We start from the raw sequence: 17,685 nt of genomic DNA on the forward strand, positions 1-17,685 counted from the left end.
GGTGTCTGCTGTGTTTCTGTGGAACTGACGGTGTCTGCTGTGTTTCTGTGGAACTGACGGTGTCTGCTGTGTTTATGGTACTACTGCTACAGTGGGCATGGCTTACCAGCCTCGTCATTGCTGTAACTCCCGAGGTTCGAAATTAGTGGGGTAAAAGTGATGGTTGCTTTTCTCCTCTGGTAGTGTTCTTAGCACCTAGTGTAGTAAGGAGGTTGCTTGTTCATTTCCTGGTGGTTCAGACTCCCAAAATACCACACAGAAACTGTATTAATTAAATCATTGCTTGGCCAATTACTTAAGTGTATTGTTAGCTAGCTCTTACATCTAGAATTAACCCATCTCCCTTATTTTATATTTTACCATGAGGCTCATGGCCTACCAGCAAGGTTTCAATGTGTCTGTCTCTGGCAGCCGCTCCATGGCTTCTCCCTGACTTTGCCTTCATTCTCCCAGCATTCAATTTAGTTTTTTTCTGCCTAGTTCTGTTCTACCCTATCAGGCCAAACCAGTCATTTTTATTAACCAATAAAATTCACAGCATACAGAGGGGAATCCCACATCAAGCTAGCCAGTGGGGAAAATCTTGCAGGTCAGCACCAGCTAGATTTTTCCATGGTCTATGACTCAAATATGTGATGTAATCAGCCATAGTGTTGCCCAAAACCTTTGAAATAAGAATTTGGTTGAAATGAAGCTACATTTCAGTCACATTTTACATATTTGAGAAACATTCATGTGTTTTAAATTTGTGTATGTGTATTTTGTGCCCCAAATGTGTGCCTGATGCCTGTGGAGGCAAGAAGATGTGGACAGCCTTGTCTAATTCCTGATTTTAGTGGAATCGCTTTGAGTTTCTCTCCATTTAATTTGATGTTAGCTGTCGGCTTGCTGTATATTGTTTTATTATATTTAGATATGATCCTTGTATCCCTAATCTCTCTAAGACCTTTATCATGAAGGGGTGTTGGATTTTGTCAATGCTTTTTCAGCATCTAATGAAATGATCATGCAGTTTTTTTCTTTCAGTTTATTTATATGATGGTTTACATTAATAGATTTTCATATGTTGAACCAGCCCTCCATCTCTGCGATGAAGCCTACTTGATCATGATGGATGATTTTTTTTTAATGTGTTCTTGGATTTGGTTTGCCACTATTTTATTCAGAATTTTTACATCCATGTTCATGAGTGAGATTGGTCTGTAATTCTTTCTTGGTTGAGTCTTTGTGTGGTTTTTGTATCAGGATAACTGTAGCCTCATAAAAAGAGTTTGTTTCTATTGTGTGGAACACTTTGAGGAGTATTAGTTCTTGAAAGTTCTGGTAGAATTCTGCACTAAAATCATCCAGCCCTGGGCATTTTTGTTTGGGAAGTTCTTGATGACAGCTTCTATTTCCTGGCAGTTTATAGGTCTATCTGAATTGTTCACCTAGTCTTGATTTAATTTTGGTATATGGTATCTATATAAAAAACTGTTCAATTCTTTTACATTTTCCAATTTTGTGGAGTACAGGTTTTTGTAGTAAGACCTAATGATTCTCTGAATTTCCTCAGTGTCTGTTATGTCCCCCTTTTCATTTCTGATTTTGTTAATTTGGATGTTCTCTCTCTGTATTTTGATTAGCTTGGATAAAGATTGTCAATCTTGTTGATTTTCTCCAAGAATCAGCTCTGTTTCATTGATTCTTTGTATTCTTTTCTGTGTTTCTATTTTGTTGATTTCAGCCCTCAATTTGATTATTTCCTCTCTTCTACTCCTCCTGGGTGAGTCTGCATCTTTTTTTTTTCTCGAACTTTCAGGTGTGCTGTTAATTCGCTAATATGAGCTATCTCTGGGGGCTGGAGAAATGGCTCAGTGGTTAAGAGCATTGCCTGCTCTTCCAAAGGTCCTGAGTTCAATTCCTGGCAACCACATGGTGGCTCACAACCATCTGTAATGAGATCTGATGCCCTCTTCTGGCCTGCAGGCATACATGCAGACAGAATATTGTATACATAATAAATAAATAAATATTTTTTAAAAAAGAGCTTTCTCTGATTTATGTGGGCTCTTAGTGCTATGAACTTTCCTCTTAGCACTCCTTTCATAGTGTCCCATAGGTTAGCTATGTTGTGCCTCCATTTTCATTAAATTCAAGGAAGACTTTAATCTCTTTCTTGACCCAGGTGTGGTTCAGTAGTTGACTGTTAAGTTTCCACAAGTTTGTAGGTTTTCTGGGAGTAGTATTGGTATTAAATTCTAACTACTCCATGGTGATCTGATTAGACACAGGGTTACTCCAATTTTTTTGTATCTGTTGATGTTTGCTTTGTTACTGAGTATGTGATCAATTTTAGGTTCCATGAGTGCTAAGAAAAAGGTATATTCTTTTTTGTTTGGGTGGAATGTTCTATAGCTGTCTGTTAAGTCTATTTGATTCATTACATCTGTTCTCTTGTTTCTCTGTTAAGTTTCTGTCTGGTTGACCTGTCCATTGGCAAGAGAGGAGTGTTGAAATCTACTCTTAGTGTGTGGGGTTTGATGTGTGATTTAAGTTTTAGTAATGTTTCTTTTACATATGTGGGTGCTCTTGAATTCAGAATTGAGACTTTATCTTGATGAATTGTTCCTATCAGGAGTATAAAGTGTCCTTCTCTATTTCTTCTGATTTAGTTTGAAATCAATTTTGTTAGATATTAGGATAACCACACCCACTTGTTTCTTAGGTCCATTTGATTGGAAAACCTTTTCCCAACCCTTTACTCTGAGGGTAGAGTCTGTCTTTGAGGTTGAGGTATGTTTTTTGTAAACAGCAGAATGTTGGATCCTGTTTTTGTATCCAATCTCTTAGCCTGTGCCTTTTTATAGGTGAGTTGAGCCCATTGACATTAAGTAATATTAATGACCAGTGGTTGTTAACTGCGGTTATTTTTCTGGTGGTAGTTTGTGTGTTTCCCTTCTTTGAGTTGTGCTGGTGGAGGTTTGTCAGATGCTTGTGTGTATTGTTTAAATCTGTTTTTGTCCTGGGATATCTTGTTTTTTCCATCGATGGTGAATGCAAGCTTTGCTGGGTATAGTAGTCTGGGCTTGCATCCATGGTCTCTTAGTGTCTGTAGCACATCTATCCAAGACCTTCTGGCTTTCATGGTTTCCATTGAGAAGTCAGGTGTAATTCTGATAGGTTTACCTTGATGTTACTTGACCTTTTTCCTTTGCAGCTCTTAATATTCTTTCTTCTGTATGTTTTGTGTTTTATTATATGGTGAGGTTTTTTTGATCCAGTCTATTTGGTGTTCTGTATGCTTCTTGTACCTTCATAGGGATATACTTCTTTGCGAAAGTTTTCTTCTATAATTTTGTTGAATATATTTTCTGGGCCTTTGAGCTGTAATTCTTCTCCATCTACCCCTATTATTCTCAAGTTTGGTCTTTTCATGGTTTCCCAGATTTCCTGAATGTTTTAAGAATTTGTTAGATTTAATGTTTTCTTTGACCAATGAGTCAATTTCCTCTATAGTATTTTCAGTGCCTGAGATTCTTTTATCTCTTATATTCTGTTGGCTATACTTATTTCTGTAGTTCCTCTTCACTTACCCAGATTTTCCATATCTAGAATTCCCTCAGTTTGTTTTATTACCTCTATTTCAGTTTTCAAATCTTGAACCTGTTGCCTTCAACTGTTTGTTTTTTTCTTGGTTTTCTTTGAGGGATTTATTAATTTCTTCCAACTTTTTGTCTTCTCTTCCATTTCTTTAAGGGAGTTTTTTACTTCCTCTTTAAAGGTCTCCATCATTTTCATAAAGTTACATTTAAAGTCATTTTCTTTTACTTCTTCTGGGTTAGAATGATCAAGTCTTCCTTTTGTGTGTCCTCTGGGTTCTGGTGTTACCATGTTGCTTTTTAGGATGTTGGAAGAATTCTTGCATTGGCGCCTACCGAGCTCTTCCGTCAAATGAGGCCAACAAATGTCTTGGCATCTTAGTCCAATCCTTGCTGTGGCTGTTTCTTAGGTGGTCTCAGTATTGGAGCAAGCTGTGTTCCAGGGTTCCTCTGAGCTTGCAGGTGAACAGGTGGGGGTGGGGTAGGTTGGGGAATAGCCCAGCCACAGGAATACTCCCTGTTGGCTGTCTAGAAAAGCTGAGGGGGTTGTGGCAGGGCCCCTAGTTTTTGTCCCACTGGAGAGGTCCTAGAGAGTGGGGCATCCGACTGTTCAGCCCTGTGGCTGTTGACTTACCTCCCAGTTCCCCTCAGTATTGGAGCAATCTGTTTTCCAGGGTTCCTAGTATTGTACTATTTCAAGCCTATGGTGTTGATACATTTCTGGGCATATTTGCAGGCTACACTATATACATCTATACCCTAGAAACATACCAGACCATATTGGAACTTTAGCTTTTAACAGTGACACACGTTTTGATACAATTTAGAGGAAAGAGCAGGAGTCTGTTATTCTTGGCCAGCTCTTTGATTTTGAAGAAAGTTTTCATCTAGGGTCATTTCACTTCAACTTGAATGACCTCCTTTTAGCATTTCTTGTTCATTAGGTCTGATAGTGAGTTCTTTTAGCTTTCCTTTGAGAGAGTAGTAGTAGAATTCTTGTGGGGTTTTCTCCCCATACTGATAAGAAATTTGTCAGTTATTTTCTTTTAGTTCTTTTAGAATATTACAGCCATTGCTCTCAACATCAGCATATAGTCAGTATTGAGGATAGTTTCTGGATGATTCCTGATGAGAAATTGGCAGATACCTGAATAGGTGGTTGCCTGAAGATAGGGACCCCATCTCGGAACTCCTTACAATCACCTTGTGTAGTTCTTGATGTACAGCAGGCATATAATGTTTTTGAATTTGATTGTATTAAAATTACAGTACTGAGATTAGATAGGCCCACTGTGATTCCATTTTATTGTGATCTGAATATTACAATAGGTATTAATATCTGTTGGGATAGTCAATATATATTGCTGCTGTTACACACTTTATAATGTTAGGTCATCTTGCTATACCCGAGTAAGCCCTGTATTACCCATTTTTTTCATACAGTTCTTTTTTCCTTTCTTGTCTTCCTTTCCATGTGAAAGGAAGATTTGATGAGCTTCCCCCATCTTTTCAGCAGATAGTGCATGCCCATTCAAAACAATAGTGGGCAATTTAGAGACCTCCAAAGTAGAGTCAAAAAGCTATCTAGGATAGTATTTTTATAATTATGTTTAAATCTTACTATCTACAGAGAGAATTAAATACAGCAGAGATTTCTTGTTGAAGCTTTCAAGTGTTTCCATCTGCAGAAAAAAACCAGACTTTCTGCCTGATCATCCTATTGTACTTCAAAACCCAGTGAGTCATTTGCTGATCTTTTATTGCACAATTGTATTCAGGTGTTTTTAACATTTGATTTTTATAAATTAAGAATTTTAACATTCTGTATCATAAGGTAATGGTGGTACAAAGAGCACAAAATTCTAAATGTACTCATATAAACAATCATAAAATGATTATTATTCTACTTAAGAGTTATAACAAAATAATTCTGATTTTCTGTATGCTAAAACTCTTCAGCCAAAAGATTATGAAAATACAATTCACCTTGCAGCCAAAAAATTCTTAGTTTTCAACTATGTTCTATAATCTGCCTGAAATTTACTTTATAGCAATATGAAGTGGGTGTTGCTTTCATTTTTTTTCCTTGTGTGGATATCTAGTCATCCTAGCAATATCTAAAGAACGGATAATGTGCTGACACCTTGTGGTAATGTGTACCTGGCTTATTTGTAGGCTTATTATATTCTGTTCAGTGTCTTTTATACAGACCACTCATGTTAATCTTTACTTTGCTACTTAGCCCCTTACATTTCCATACCAAACCATCAAATGTATGAAAATATACACAGTAGTGTGCGCTGCACCCTGCTCAATGCTTACAGGAAAGGCCATGGGTTCCCTACTACACCTGTGATAGACACTTCAATTCCTGTTTCTCTCTGTATATTGCTAGTTCAAACTTGGGCACTAACTTACCTTGAACCCCCCTTTTGCTTTGAAGATGAGGACTTCTGTGTGGGTAGGATGAGATAACATAAGAACACAAGTAACGTGCCTTCCCATCAGTCACTTTGCATTCACTTTTTCTGCTCTTTTTGGTCTCGACTTGACTTTTTTGTTTATTTTATTTAGGTAAAAGTATTTTTTCTTTTTTTCATTTTTTAAAGTTTTTTTTTCATATATTACATCCCAACTACAGTTTCCCTCCACCCACTCCTACCAATCCCCAGCAACTCTTCCCCTCCTCCACTTCCCTTACAAAAATAGAGCAGGCTCCCAGTAATACCAACCAAACATGGCACAACCAAACATGGCATAACAAGTTACAATAAGATTAGGTACAAACCCTCATATCAAGACTGGATGGGGGAACTAAATAGGAAGAAAAGGATCCCAAGTGCAGGCAAGAGTCAGAGACGCCCCCTTAGCTGGGCCACCAGTACACCAGGCAAGTGTCCTTGGAGGATGAAGAGTCCTTTGGGTATATGTATACCTGGGTCTTGAGGTGGATGGATTCAGTTTTCTGAGGAACCACCAAATTGATTTCCATAGTGGTTTTACAAGTTTGTACTCCCACCAGCAATGAGGAGTGTTCCCCATAAACCACATCTTCACCAGTATGAGCTGTCACTTGTGCTTTGGTCTTAGTCTTTCTGACTGGTATAAGATGGGATCTCAGAGTTGTTTTGATTTGCATTTCCCTGATGGCTAAGGATGTTGAGCATTTTTTTTTAAAAAGCATTTATCAGCCACTTGAGAGTCTTTTGTTGAGAAATCTTTAGAGCTGCACCGTACCTTTTAATTGGTTTATTTATGTCTAGTTGACTTCTTTATATATTTTGGATATTAGCTGTCAGATGTGCAGTTGCTGGAATCCTTTCCCATTTTATAGGCTGCCATTTTGTCCAGTTGATGTTGTCCTTTGCCTTATGGGAGATTTTCAGTTTCATGAGTGTTTCCTTAGTGTCTGCGCAATTGGTGTTCTGTTCAGGAAGTTGTCTCCTGTGCACATTGAGGGCTATTCCCCACTTTCTCTTTTATTAGGTTCAGTGTATCTGGTTTTATGTTGAGGTCTTTGATCCACCTGGACTTCAGTTTTGTGCAGGGTGGTGGATAAGGATCTAGTTCCACTATTCTGTGTGCTGGCAGCCAGACAGCACCATTTGCTGAAGATGTTTTCTTTTTTCCATTGTGTATTTATAGCTTCTTTATAAAAAAGAATCTTAGGTGTATAGATTTGTGTGGGGTTTTTTTTTTTTTGATTCCACTGATGAGCCTGTATGTTTCTATGCCAATACCATGTGGTTTTTATTACTAAAGCTCTGTAGTATAACTTTAAATAAGGGCTGGTGATACCTCTGTAAGTTCTATTTATTGTACAGGATTGTTTTAGCTATCCTGGGATTTTTTGTTTTTCCATATTGAGTATTGTCCTTCCAAGGTCTGTAAAGAATTGTTGGAATTTTAATTGGGTTTGTATTAGATCTGTAGATTGCTTTTGGTAAGATGGTCATTTTTACTATGTTAATGCTACTGATCCATGAACATGGGAGATCTAATATTTTCAATTTCTTTCATCAAAGATTTTAAGTTTTTGTCATACAAGTCTTTCACTTCTATGGGTAGAGCTACCCCAAGGTAGCTTATATTATTTGTGGCTTTTGTGAAGGGTGGTGTTTCTCTGATTTCTTTCTTAGCCTGTTTGTTTGTATATAGGAGGGCTACTGATTGTTTTTTAAAAATTGTATCCAACCCACTCATGAAAATGTTTATCAGCTGTAGGAGTTCCATGGTAGTTTTTGGGATCACTTATATACACTATCATGTCACCTTCAAATAGCGATATTTTGACTTCTTTCTAATTTGTATCCTCTTAATCCTTCAGATATCTTATAATTTTAAGATGAGACTCAGCACTGTAAGTTTGCTGAGCAGAGCTCCACTATGGTATAGAATACACTCTCCTATGGGTATAGAATACAATCTCCTATGGGTATAGAATATAATTTCTTTTTCCTCTTTTTTGGAATTTTAAGTTTTGAAAAATCTCTACAATTTCCACAGTCATGGGGCTGGAATAATGTTTCACTGGGCAGGAGCGCTGGCCACAGAGGTATAAGGACCTGAAGTTTGAATCCCCAGAACCCATATAAAAAGTTGGGTGTGGGTACTTACGGAAACAGGAGGGTCATTGGGGCTCTCTGACCGTCATCTGAGTTCCAAGTTCAATGACACACCCTACACCTCAAGAGAATATGTGAAAGTCATAGAACAAGAAACGTGACATTCCCACTTGGCCTCCATGCATGTGTTATCTGTGCTTCAGTTGGCACACATATATACATTATAAATAAATTTCCTTGGTCAGATGTTAAAATTGTTTATATAAATACATTTCACAATTGAAGCTTCCTAACAACTTAGGTGCCTCCATCAGTTAGACACCTTTAGTAGGTTTTTCTTTTGGTTGTTGTGTATGTATGTGTGCGTGCCTGACACTGCATATGTTCAGAAGTCGCAGTAACTTTGCAGGAGTCACTATTCTCCCATCTCGGAGGTCCCAGGGATCACACCCAGGTTGTCAAGGTTAGCGGCAGGCCTTCACTAGCTCGGTAGCCATTTCTTTTTCAAATTAAATCAGGAAGTAAATTTTTAATAACACTTTTATGAAATATTTGATAAAAAAGGAATTAAATACTTGAATTTTCTCACTTGTTTGAAGAATTCTTGGTTTGTAAGAATATAAATTTTAGTTTTACATAAAACACAATCACTTTTTATTTCCAAGCTTAAATGATTCATTAACACTTTATTTTGTTAATAAAAGCCTGACAAACTTATTTCGGATAAATATACATGAAAATTGTATACTTTTGCTTTATGCATTAGCAACATTTATAAAACTAGGTACCACAGAAACGTAACAGATTTAGAATACAATTTACTATATTTAAAAATGGATAACTTAGGTTTAGTGAAACAAATGTATTTGATAGTTTGTTATTTTAATAGTTTCTATAGTAACATGCATTTACATTTAAGTAGGTTCATAGTATTTGGTTGATAAGCTAATTTGTGAAAACTATTTCGTTAGTCTAATTGATAAATTATCTTTCTTCTATATTACAGGAAAACAACCAAAGTTTTAAGTAGCATTTTAAGAACAGATGAACTTGAAGATAAAGAATTATTCATATTATATTTTGGACACCTGCAAATGAAGTGAACCTAGTAATAATAACTGATGGACTGTGACGATTCAATTTATTTTTACTTTTGATGGTTGGCTATTTGGCTTCTCATAAAATGAGGAAGAGATATTGTAAACTATAAAAATTTTTCTAATCAATTTCAGCTTTGCAGGCAGTTCCTGCAGATATTGGGAGGTGGCACTGGAAAGTGGTGATGCCATGGGTGAGGTGGGAAACGACTAATTTGCATGCTCCTTGCAGCTCTTGTTTTTCACCGCTTGTAATAATGGAATGAAAATGTAAGCTGTAAAGATTCTCAGATATAAACTATTTGCTACAATGTATTCATGGTGCATAATTTTGTTGCCCTTAAAGTCAGTGTCACTTAGTCTCTCTCCCAAAGATCTCCCACCAGCACTTGAACGGGTCACTGTGTCGTCTCCTGCAATGATTCAGGTGTTCAAAGCATTGATAGACATCTCAAACATGTGATTGATTGTACCTAGGTTGTTAATAATAACTACGAGTAGAGATAAACATTTTGAAAACAGGGGTAGTAAAACCGAAGTGGAAAAGTAGCTGATACTTAATGTCGCTCATCAGACTGTATGACCCAGAGTCACAGTCGGAAAGTAAAATTGAGATTGTTTCAAAGGAGGAGTACAAATTCAGGCATTAGCAGATAAACTGAGGTACGTTACGTTTCCGCTCTGTAATTTTTCATAATACGAATATATATGGATAAAGAACTGAGGATTAAGCTTTTGATTCCTAGGAATTTAGTGCACTGAAGTGCATGTGATGTGTGAGAAAGGTGTGCACGAGCCCGCTCCAGGAGGAGCACAGCCTTGTTTCTCCTGAGCATGAAGGGCTAAACCAGCTTCTGCCACTAGATTTCCCAGGTTGGTCTGGGGACAAAGTACCTTTGTTTTCATTGCTTTTCACCTCAGAGAAAGGATTTTTTTTTAAACTAGAAAGACAGAAACAAAACCCCAAACTCATTCATTAAGCATAAATGTATTGCTTTTTAAGAATGAGATGTTTATGCTACGGCATCATTGTTGTGTGTCACCTACCAGTTTCCTTTTTGTCATAGGATCCAGTCTGGATGTATGCATTTTCACACTTTCTCACACCCAGGAAAGTCTATAAAATAGGTGTATTTAGTACTAAAGTTTTGTGCTTGTTTTAAATTTCTTTACTCTGTTGAGTTGAAATTTGATTTGAAATTTGATTTAAAGTATGGATTTTTAAAATCTTCTAAATGCAAGTGTTCACTTTTCATAATAATGAGCTAATCAGCTATTTTGATTATATACCGAAGCCTTCTGCCATAAACTTTAATTTCCCCAAAGTTTGATCAGTAATGTTTAGCTTATATATAAGAATCATGATACTAACAAACAAAGGTGTCACATAAGTAAATGCCATAAGTTACTATGGAATGTTCACTCGCAAAATACCAGATTACAACATGACACATGGGCAGAGCTTCTACAGGCTACAGCCAAGTTTGTTTTCTGCATTTATGTTAATATTAAAGGGAATATTTGGAGGACCATGTGATGGACATGTGAACCTTACTGAGGAATGTCTCTCTCACAGAACAATGTGTTACTGAAAAAGTCATGAACCACAGATGTAATGATTTAGAGCATGTGACAGTGTACAAACCTGTCATGTTATGATGCTCCAGTGTACAATCCTGCACATGCTATGATGCTCCAGAAGGTCTCGGCTAGATTTTACCATAGCTCTCACAGTTTCATGGCTTTATCTCTATACCATTTTTATCTATTAGGATTTTGCTATAATGACTGACAATGTAGCAAATCAATTAGCATCAATTATCAAGAGTAACAATAAACTTTGAAAATAGTTCCAGAATACACTTCAGAATAGCGTACTTACAGTAAACACATTGAACAAAAGTGAGCCAATTGTCAGCCACAGAGAACTTTCCAGTTTGCATTTTAGATTAGAACACTTGTACTTGGGACCATAATGTGTAGAGACATCTAATTGTTGTTCAGGATCCACCATGAAGCTGAAAGAAGAAAAAAAAATAATGAAAATAAGTCCAAACTGTAAAGAGATCATTCCCTTCTTCAGTCTGCACAATTGCTTTTCTAGTTTTCAATTCTAGACTCTTTGGGATATTGACTTATTCCTGTGTAATTATACTGTAGGTTTTTGAATCTTGTCGCTGAAGACTTTATAGATGAGTAACACTTGTCATAGGAAGGTTACCAACACCCCGATGAGCCATGTTGCTCATCATTTAGTGTTAACTGTATTACACTAGCAGCTGTTAGGCACTGACATCAGGTACTACATACATGCTTCAGTCAGTTTCAGTCTGAATATATATAATATAAGCAATGCTTTTAATACATTTATATTCCAGCACTAATGTGTTCCCCAATAAATATAAACCCCTAAACACAACCTATGACAAAGAAGTACGGCTGCTGGCACGCCGTGGTAAAGGTAGATGGGGTAGGCTCCGTTTAAAGTCATTATCTCGCTTGCCCTCAGACCTTACTTTCTTGTGCCGTCTTCCCTTTGTAGAAAGGATACTCTAGCTCCTGAGCTGAGTCCCCAGCTCCTGGTGTCTGCATCGTTTATGATTAGTGGGCCTGCATCGCTGTATTTCAGTATGCTTCGGTTGACTTTTGTATTTAATTGCTTATAGGGATATAACTTTGGTTTGTATACTTATGTCTAGATGTTGTTCAGCTTATTTGAGTTGCATCGTCGTCTGTGTTTCTAAACATCATCGGTCCTGCTTTCAGTTTCTAGACTTAAATTTGTGCAGTGACGATGGTTTTGTTTTCATTTCTAACCTTCATTGTGGTATAAGATGCAAAATGCACAAATCTGGTCCAATGTTAAAACTCTAATGTCTAGGTTCCAGATTGCTGTTCAGGGTTGTGTTCCTGCAACCACACCTGGGAAACTTTAAAATAGGTTGAGCTGTTCCAATGGACGAATGGATATTAAAATTTTATTTGAGGGAAGTTTCTCTCTGTCTCTCTCTCCTCTGTCTGTCTCTCTCTTGATAGGCTTTCTCTATGCAGTTTTGGAGCCTGTCCAGGAACTCGCTCTGTAGAGCAGGCTGGCTTTGAACTCAGATCTGAGTGCTGAGATTAAAGGAGCTCCCATTTGTGTTAGAAGCCAAGACTAACTTTTTCCTTATGTTAAGGTTCTATTTATCATTGTCGAGATTAGGTGTGATATAGAAATGAAGGCAAAGCTGGACATAAATGAAACTGCATGAACTTCAGCCTCTGAGGATGAGAGTTGATCCAGTTTTATTTGTGCCCAGTTTTCTTTGATTTAGGGACCACTGAGACAGTGGAGCGGAGTAATACATGTATCAGTGATGGAAGAGTTCATGACATTACATCCAAAATAATGGTGATGCTGGATCAGAAAACTCATTAGGTTATTTTATGTTTACAGTGCTTACTATGCTATTTCTCCTGCCCTTCTTGCTAACTCATGACCTTCCACTTACTCGGTCTATCCAGGTCAGAAAACCTATAAGAACAAACAGTACTTTCACCCTTTAAGCCAACAAGCTTAGTTTTGGGAGAACTGAAAATAGATCTGATGGCAAACACAAAAATATTAATATTAGCCCTTGGAGATCTGCATGTCTAATACCAGTGTTTGACTGTTTGTCGTATAGCACCAGTACAGCCTTAAAGAAAAGATGAGCAGATAAATGCTAGCCCCGTTTTTTGTGCATTCTATTGACAAAGGCTGTAGTCAGTGATATTTACATCATATTAGAACAGCAAGTTCAAGCTTGCTATAATAGTGAAGCTAAAACCTTGCTAGATAAACAGAATGTGGCCTCCTCAGTCTCTTCCTTCATAGCCTGTCAAGCACACTTTTCTGGTACCTTGAGATACCAACCGAGTCAAACTGCAAATCCCATGAGCCCAACTGTGTTCATGGCTTTTTGTTTGAGGATTAAACCAGCTGTGCAGTGAGAGATTCTGAACTCGTGTCCCCAGAAGCTCTACTGGCACACCAAGCTCTGCCTTAGATTGTGGGTGTCAGTTAAACTGGAAGCTCTCTCCCCCAGCCGCCTGTCTTCTCCTCCAGCTGCAGCACCATCTCCCACCTGGTCCCCAGTGCATCAGATCCCCACCACTCCATTACGACTCTTCTCTTCAGTAGTGGTCTTGTCAAAGTCAGTTTTCTGTGTCATTTTCCCCAATCACTTCACCACGAATGGATGCCCCAAGGTGCGTGGCCTCCATGCATTCACTCTGATACTGTCTTATCCTGCCTGTCCTGGTTCTCCAGAGTAAACGAGATCCTCTCCAGATCTTTTACAGAAAGACATTTCCTCCCCGGCCTCGCACAGATGACCCGTCTTGTCTGCACATGTCCTCACTCAGAGTTGATCTTGCTGTTCTTGTGTAGCTGGAATCCCAGCAGGCTCCTGGTGTAGGTCATTGTCCTGCTCGGTCAGTCCGAACTCATGCTGACTACTCTTGTCCACCCTGTCAGTTGATACTGATTGGACCATGTGGTCATCCATGTCATCAAAGTCTCTAAACTGTTGTTCATCTACCTAATTGAGATATTCTCCACCTTAACTTGAAGTAAGTCTACAAAGCCCTTGTTGTCTCCAGGGATAACTACTTTGTGCCTTGATCTGTCTTTTGTTTTTATGTAAATGTGTGCCCTTTGTAAACAGCTTTTTGCCATACTGGGTGGACAGCACTTTACCCTTAGAGACTCTTTTTATTTTGTACATCAGTTAGCCCCTAGCAAAATACTTGGTCAGAACAGACTCGCAGCCGGTGCAGGAAATGGCTAAAAGTATCCCAGGACTCCAGTGCCACACACACATTACTCAGTAAATATATGCACCAGTAATAACTGAGTACATGGGTAGACAGCGAGTGGATTTTCTCAGTAACATTAACCTTTCTTCAGACTTCTTAGACTATCCCAAATCTCTCTCCTCCTGTTATTTCTCCCAGCTATAAGAACTTCATTGCATTCAATGTACTAGTTGTAAAATAGTAAAGAACATGAATTTTTTTAAGTATATGAGTTGACTTAAATTTTTCTAAAATTGTGATAACCAAGCAACTACCAGTACTAGGTTTAATGCAGCTAGAAACAAAATGTCATTAAGGACAGACGACAATATTTATTCCACCCCCACCCCAAATTTTAAATAAGCTGTAAAGAACGCTCCATTGGTAGTGCGGGAGACCCTGCTGCCTTAAAGGAAAGTGTGGTAGAAGAGCATAGAGAAGCAAGGGCAGGCACAAGAGTGCTTACCGGGAACGAGCATCGTAGATGTGAGTTCCGGAGTTTCCAGGAAGTCCACGTTGCTTCTTTGGAAGGTCTTGCTGTAGTTTGTCTGGAGGTGGCTGTGAAGTGATTGTAGGTTAAAGCCGTGCATCTTTGTTTCAAGCCTTCCCAAGTAGAGTACAGCAGAGACCAAATTCAACCAAGATGGCAAGATTTGGGGTGGTTTGAACTAAATGACCAGACAGTCTGCTCTTAATGCTTATCTAACTTTAACACAACCTGAAGAGTAATAATTATCAGAAATTTAGAAGAAAGGGCCATTTAAGATAAGCATACAAAACATGCAACAACAGGATGTATGCTGAGTTCCAGGAGAAATGACAGAATTTTAATACTTGCTTGAAGGACAGGCTAAGAACAGAAACTGTAAATCTTCTAACAGAGAATACAATTCTCATCCTTAAAATGGCCAATGTGCTTGGAGCTAAGTTTCATTCCAGACTCTGCCTGAAATAAATTGTTGCCACTGTGTCCTTATTATAGCACAAAGCACTTCAATTATTTATTACTGGACAAGCGCTCTGCCATTGAACTGCACACCAAGACTGCTTCTTGAAGCCACAAAAATAACAATTTGAGGTGAAATATGAATCAGTTCAATTTCCCAGCATTCTTTTGTTTCCATATTTAGCCCCCTAAAATACTGATTATTGGAGAGCTATATTTTCTGTGCTAACTAAAACCATCAGGAACTCTTTGTGATAGAACAAAAAGTTCCTTCATCACATATTTTAAAATTGTATATTTCTCCCCCCCCCCAATTTTAAATAAACAGTAAAGCAGCTCCATTGATAGTGTGGTGATCATTTTTCACTTTCCATTGACAGTGTGGTAATCATTTTGACTTTCAAAGCTGACTTGTAAGCTTTTCCAATGTCCTTCTTATATTTGTAATCTTTAAGGGCATTTTGAAAAGTTGTATTAACCACTGTTTTAAATGTAAACACAATGATGTCCACAGAACTCATTTTATAAAATCTCACACCCACTCATCACTTGTTCCTGAGATACCTGTGGCCCTGTCTAATTCTGCTTTACCAAGACAATCAGCAAAGGGCAAAAGCTCAGAGTGGGATCATCATCCAAAGGTATGACATAAATTCCAAAGATGGCAGGATTCATGGAACAGGGTAGGCACGATTTAAGAGGAAGGAAATAAATACCTCAGATGTGGTGGCACAGGCCTGAATCCCAGATGCTCGAGGCTAAAGCAAAAGCATTTTAAATTCAAGACCTGCCTGGGCTACAGAGTACTTGCAAGATCATTCTGGAAACTTTTCCACCTGATTTCACAGCATAAACTTAGAGGGAAACTGGGAGGCACCAGTGACAGTGCTTGCCGCGCATGCTCAGAGCCCTTGGTTCAGTCTGTAGCACCACAAAAATAAGCAAAAACAACTGTACCAACAGTGAAAGTCTCCCCATGTGACCGCCACACCCACGTTTAATGAAACAAGTCATTTTGCCTTGCAACTTACCGGTTCCACACGCTGCTGTTCTCCCAGAACTCATAAATCATGTAGCGAGATTCATTTGCAAGCTTCTGTATAGAAATACTGAAATAGAAAAGGCATGATTGGGCCCTGGAAATTAAAGCAGCAAAGAAGGGATGGGAGAAATGGCTCAGGCCAAGCAAAAATGACAAGTTGCCCAGTTCTCAGTGCTAAGTCTGCCTCCAGCTGTGCACCTGTGCACACACATCAATAACCACGCTGAGTGCACACACGGACAAAAGTGAACCAAATTTTCTAATCTCTGTATGGAGCATGCAGCAATGTTACCTGTATGTATAGGAAACAAAGTAACTTAAGCCTGGCAGAATATCAAGTGCATTTATCAATAACTGAGTGGCCCACTGCATCAATTTTGTTATATAATTTTTAGGTTGATATTATCTTTGCACACTTTTATTTAAAAAGTTCTTAGCTTATTATTTGTGTTTTGCTTGTACGTATGTTTGTGTACCACTTACATGTCTTGTGCCATGGAGGCCAGAAAGAGTATTGTGGTCTCCTGAAATGGGCTGCAGTTGTGAGTCAAACCTGGGTCCTCTGGAAGACCAGCCAGTGCTCTTAACCACTGAGCCATCTCCCTAGTCCCCATTCAAAAGTTTTACTAAGCATCTTTTATACCAAAATGTATTAAAATTGTTTTAATATATTCTGCTCACAGCAGTGTGGAGCATAGTAGAGGACAGTTGTGTAAACCAGAGGGGAGAGTTGAACAAGTTACAGAACCGATGAGGAAGAGCCAACCCAACCCTGAGGCAGAACGGAGGGGCGTGCTCGCGAAGCTCACGGGTTTGTTCAAGAAAAGAAAGTGCAATACATCTAAAAATTGAATTCTTAAAGGATATCTTTTTAGTCTCATGTTTCATAATATATTTAAATTAGGAAGCAAAATGAAGGATCAAAAAATAAGGATTTATCTGTGAAATATTTGGGGTTTATCTATTGATGACCAGCAGGTGGCAGTAACTACACAAAGGAATTTTAATATATTTTTATTTTAAAAGATACTGCTTATGGCAGTGTGGAGCATGAATAAAGGACATTTTATTTTTGTTATATGGTATTTTCATAATTTTAAAAATATAATTTTCTTTATTAGGTATGATGTACTAATATACTAGCTCAACTTAAAATTCTTCTCAGTATTATCTTCATGATGATAATACAATCAGTGTTTTGTGTTCCTACCTCAGAAATTCCTGGGTAAGCTTTGTGACTTTCTCCACAATCCTTCAAAGTGACCTGCAAATTAATGTGCAAATATACTTTTTCCTGGGAAGAGAATCTACAGCTGATTTAGTATCTTGAAGGTGTCACTAATGCTCAAATATATTGCAAATTTCAACTCTTTTTCTTAGAATAAAGATTAAACCACGCAGCCTAGCATTTCAGGCCCTCATTAATGGCTTCCTGCAGACGAGTTATTAATATTACTCAGCTATTGTACTGTGAGAACGTTACATTTTCTGGAGTAGCACAGAAAGGCCTGTAAACCTATAACTCCAGCATTTGGAAGACAGATGCAGGAGGGCCTGGAGTTTGAGGCCAGCTTTGGCTGTGTGGTGGGATAGCCCTCAAGACATCAAGCATTGGAGATGTACTCATTGGTGGAGC

At 38.1% G+C, this 17,685-nt stretch overlaps 2 protein-coding genes across 2 annotated transcripts in view; one reads left to right on the forward strand and one right to left on the reverse strand.

Moving 5' to 3' along the window:
• CUNH8orf88 (chromosome unknown C8orf88 homolog) overlaps positions 1 to 9,185 on the forward strand; it is a 27,037-nt gene extending 17,852 nt beyond the window's left edge. The window contains exons 5-6 of the mRNA XM_041657583.1: positions 5,212 to 5,318; positions 9,153 to 9,185. Coding sequence (XP_041513517.1) covers positions 5,212 to 5,318; positions 9,153 to 9,176 — 131 coding nt within the window. The 3' untranslated portion in view covers positions 9,177 to 9,185. The remainder of the gene's footprint in view (positions 1 to 5,211; positions 5,319 to 9,152) is intronic.
• The window catches only part of Necab1 (N-terminal EF-hand calcium binding protein 1), a 142,316-nt gene continuing 133,412 nt past the window's right edge, over positions 8,782 to 17,685 (reverse strand). The window contains exons 11-13 of the mRNA XM_041657582.1: positions 16,039 to 16,116; positions 14,528 to 14,619; positions 8,782 to 11,261 (exon numbers count right to left, since the gene is read on the reverse strand). Of these exons, the coding sequence (XP_041513516.1) occupies positions 11,233 to 11,261; positions 14,528 to 14,619; positions 16,039 to 16,116 (199 nt within the window). The 3' untranslated portion in view covers positions 8,782 to 11,232. The remainder of the gene's footprint in view (positions 11,262 to 14,527; positions 14,620 to 16,038; positions 16,117 to 17,685) is intronic.

The sequence above is a fragment of the Microtus oregoni genome, unplaced genomic scaffold (genome assembly GCF_018167655.1).
Source record: "Microtus oregoni isolate MIOR12 unplaced genomic scaffold, Mior012 000008F_ref0000371, whole genome shotgun sequence".
Classification (NCBI taxonomy): Eukaryota; Metazoa; Chordata; class Mammalia; order Rodentia; family Cricetidae; genus Microtus; species Microtus oregoni.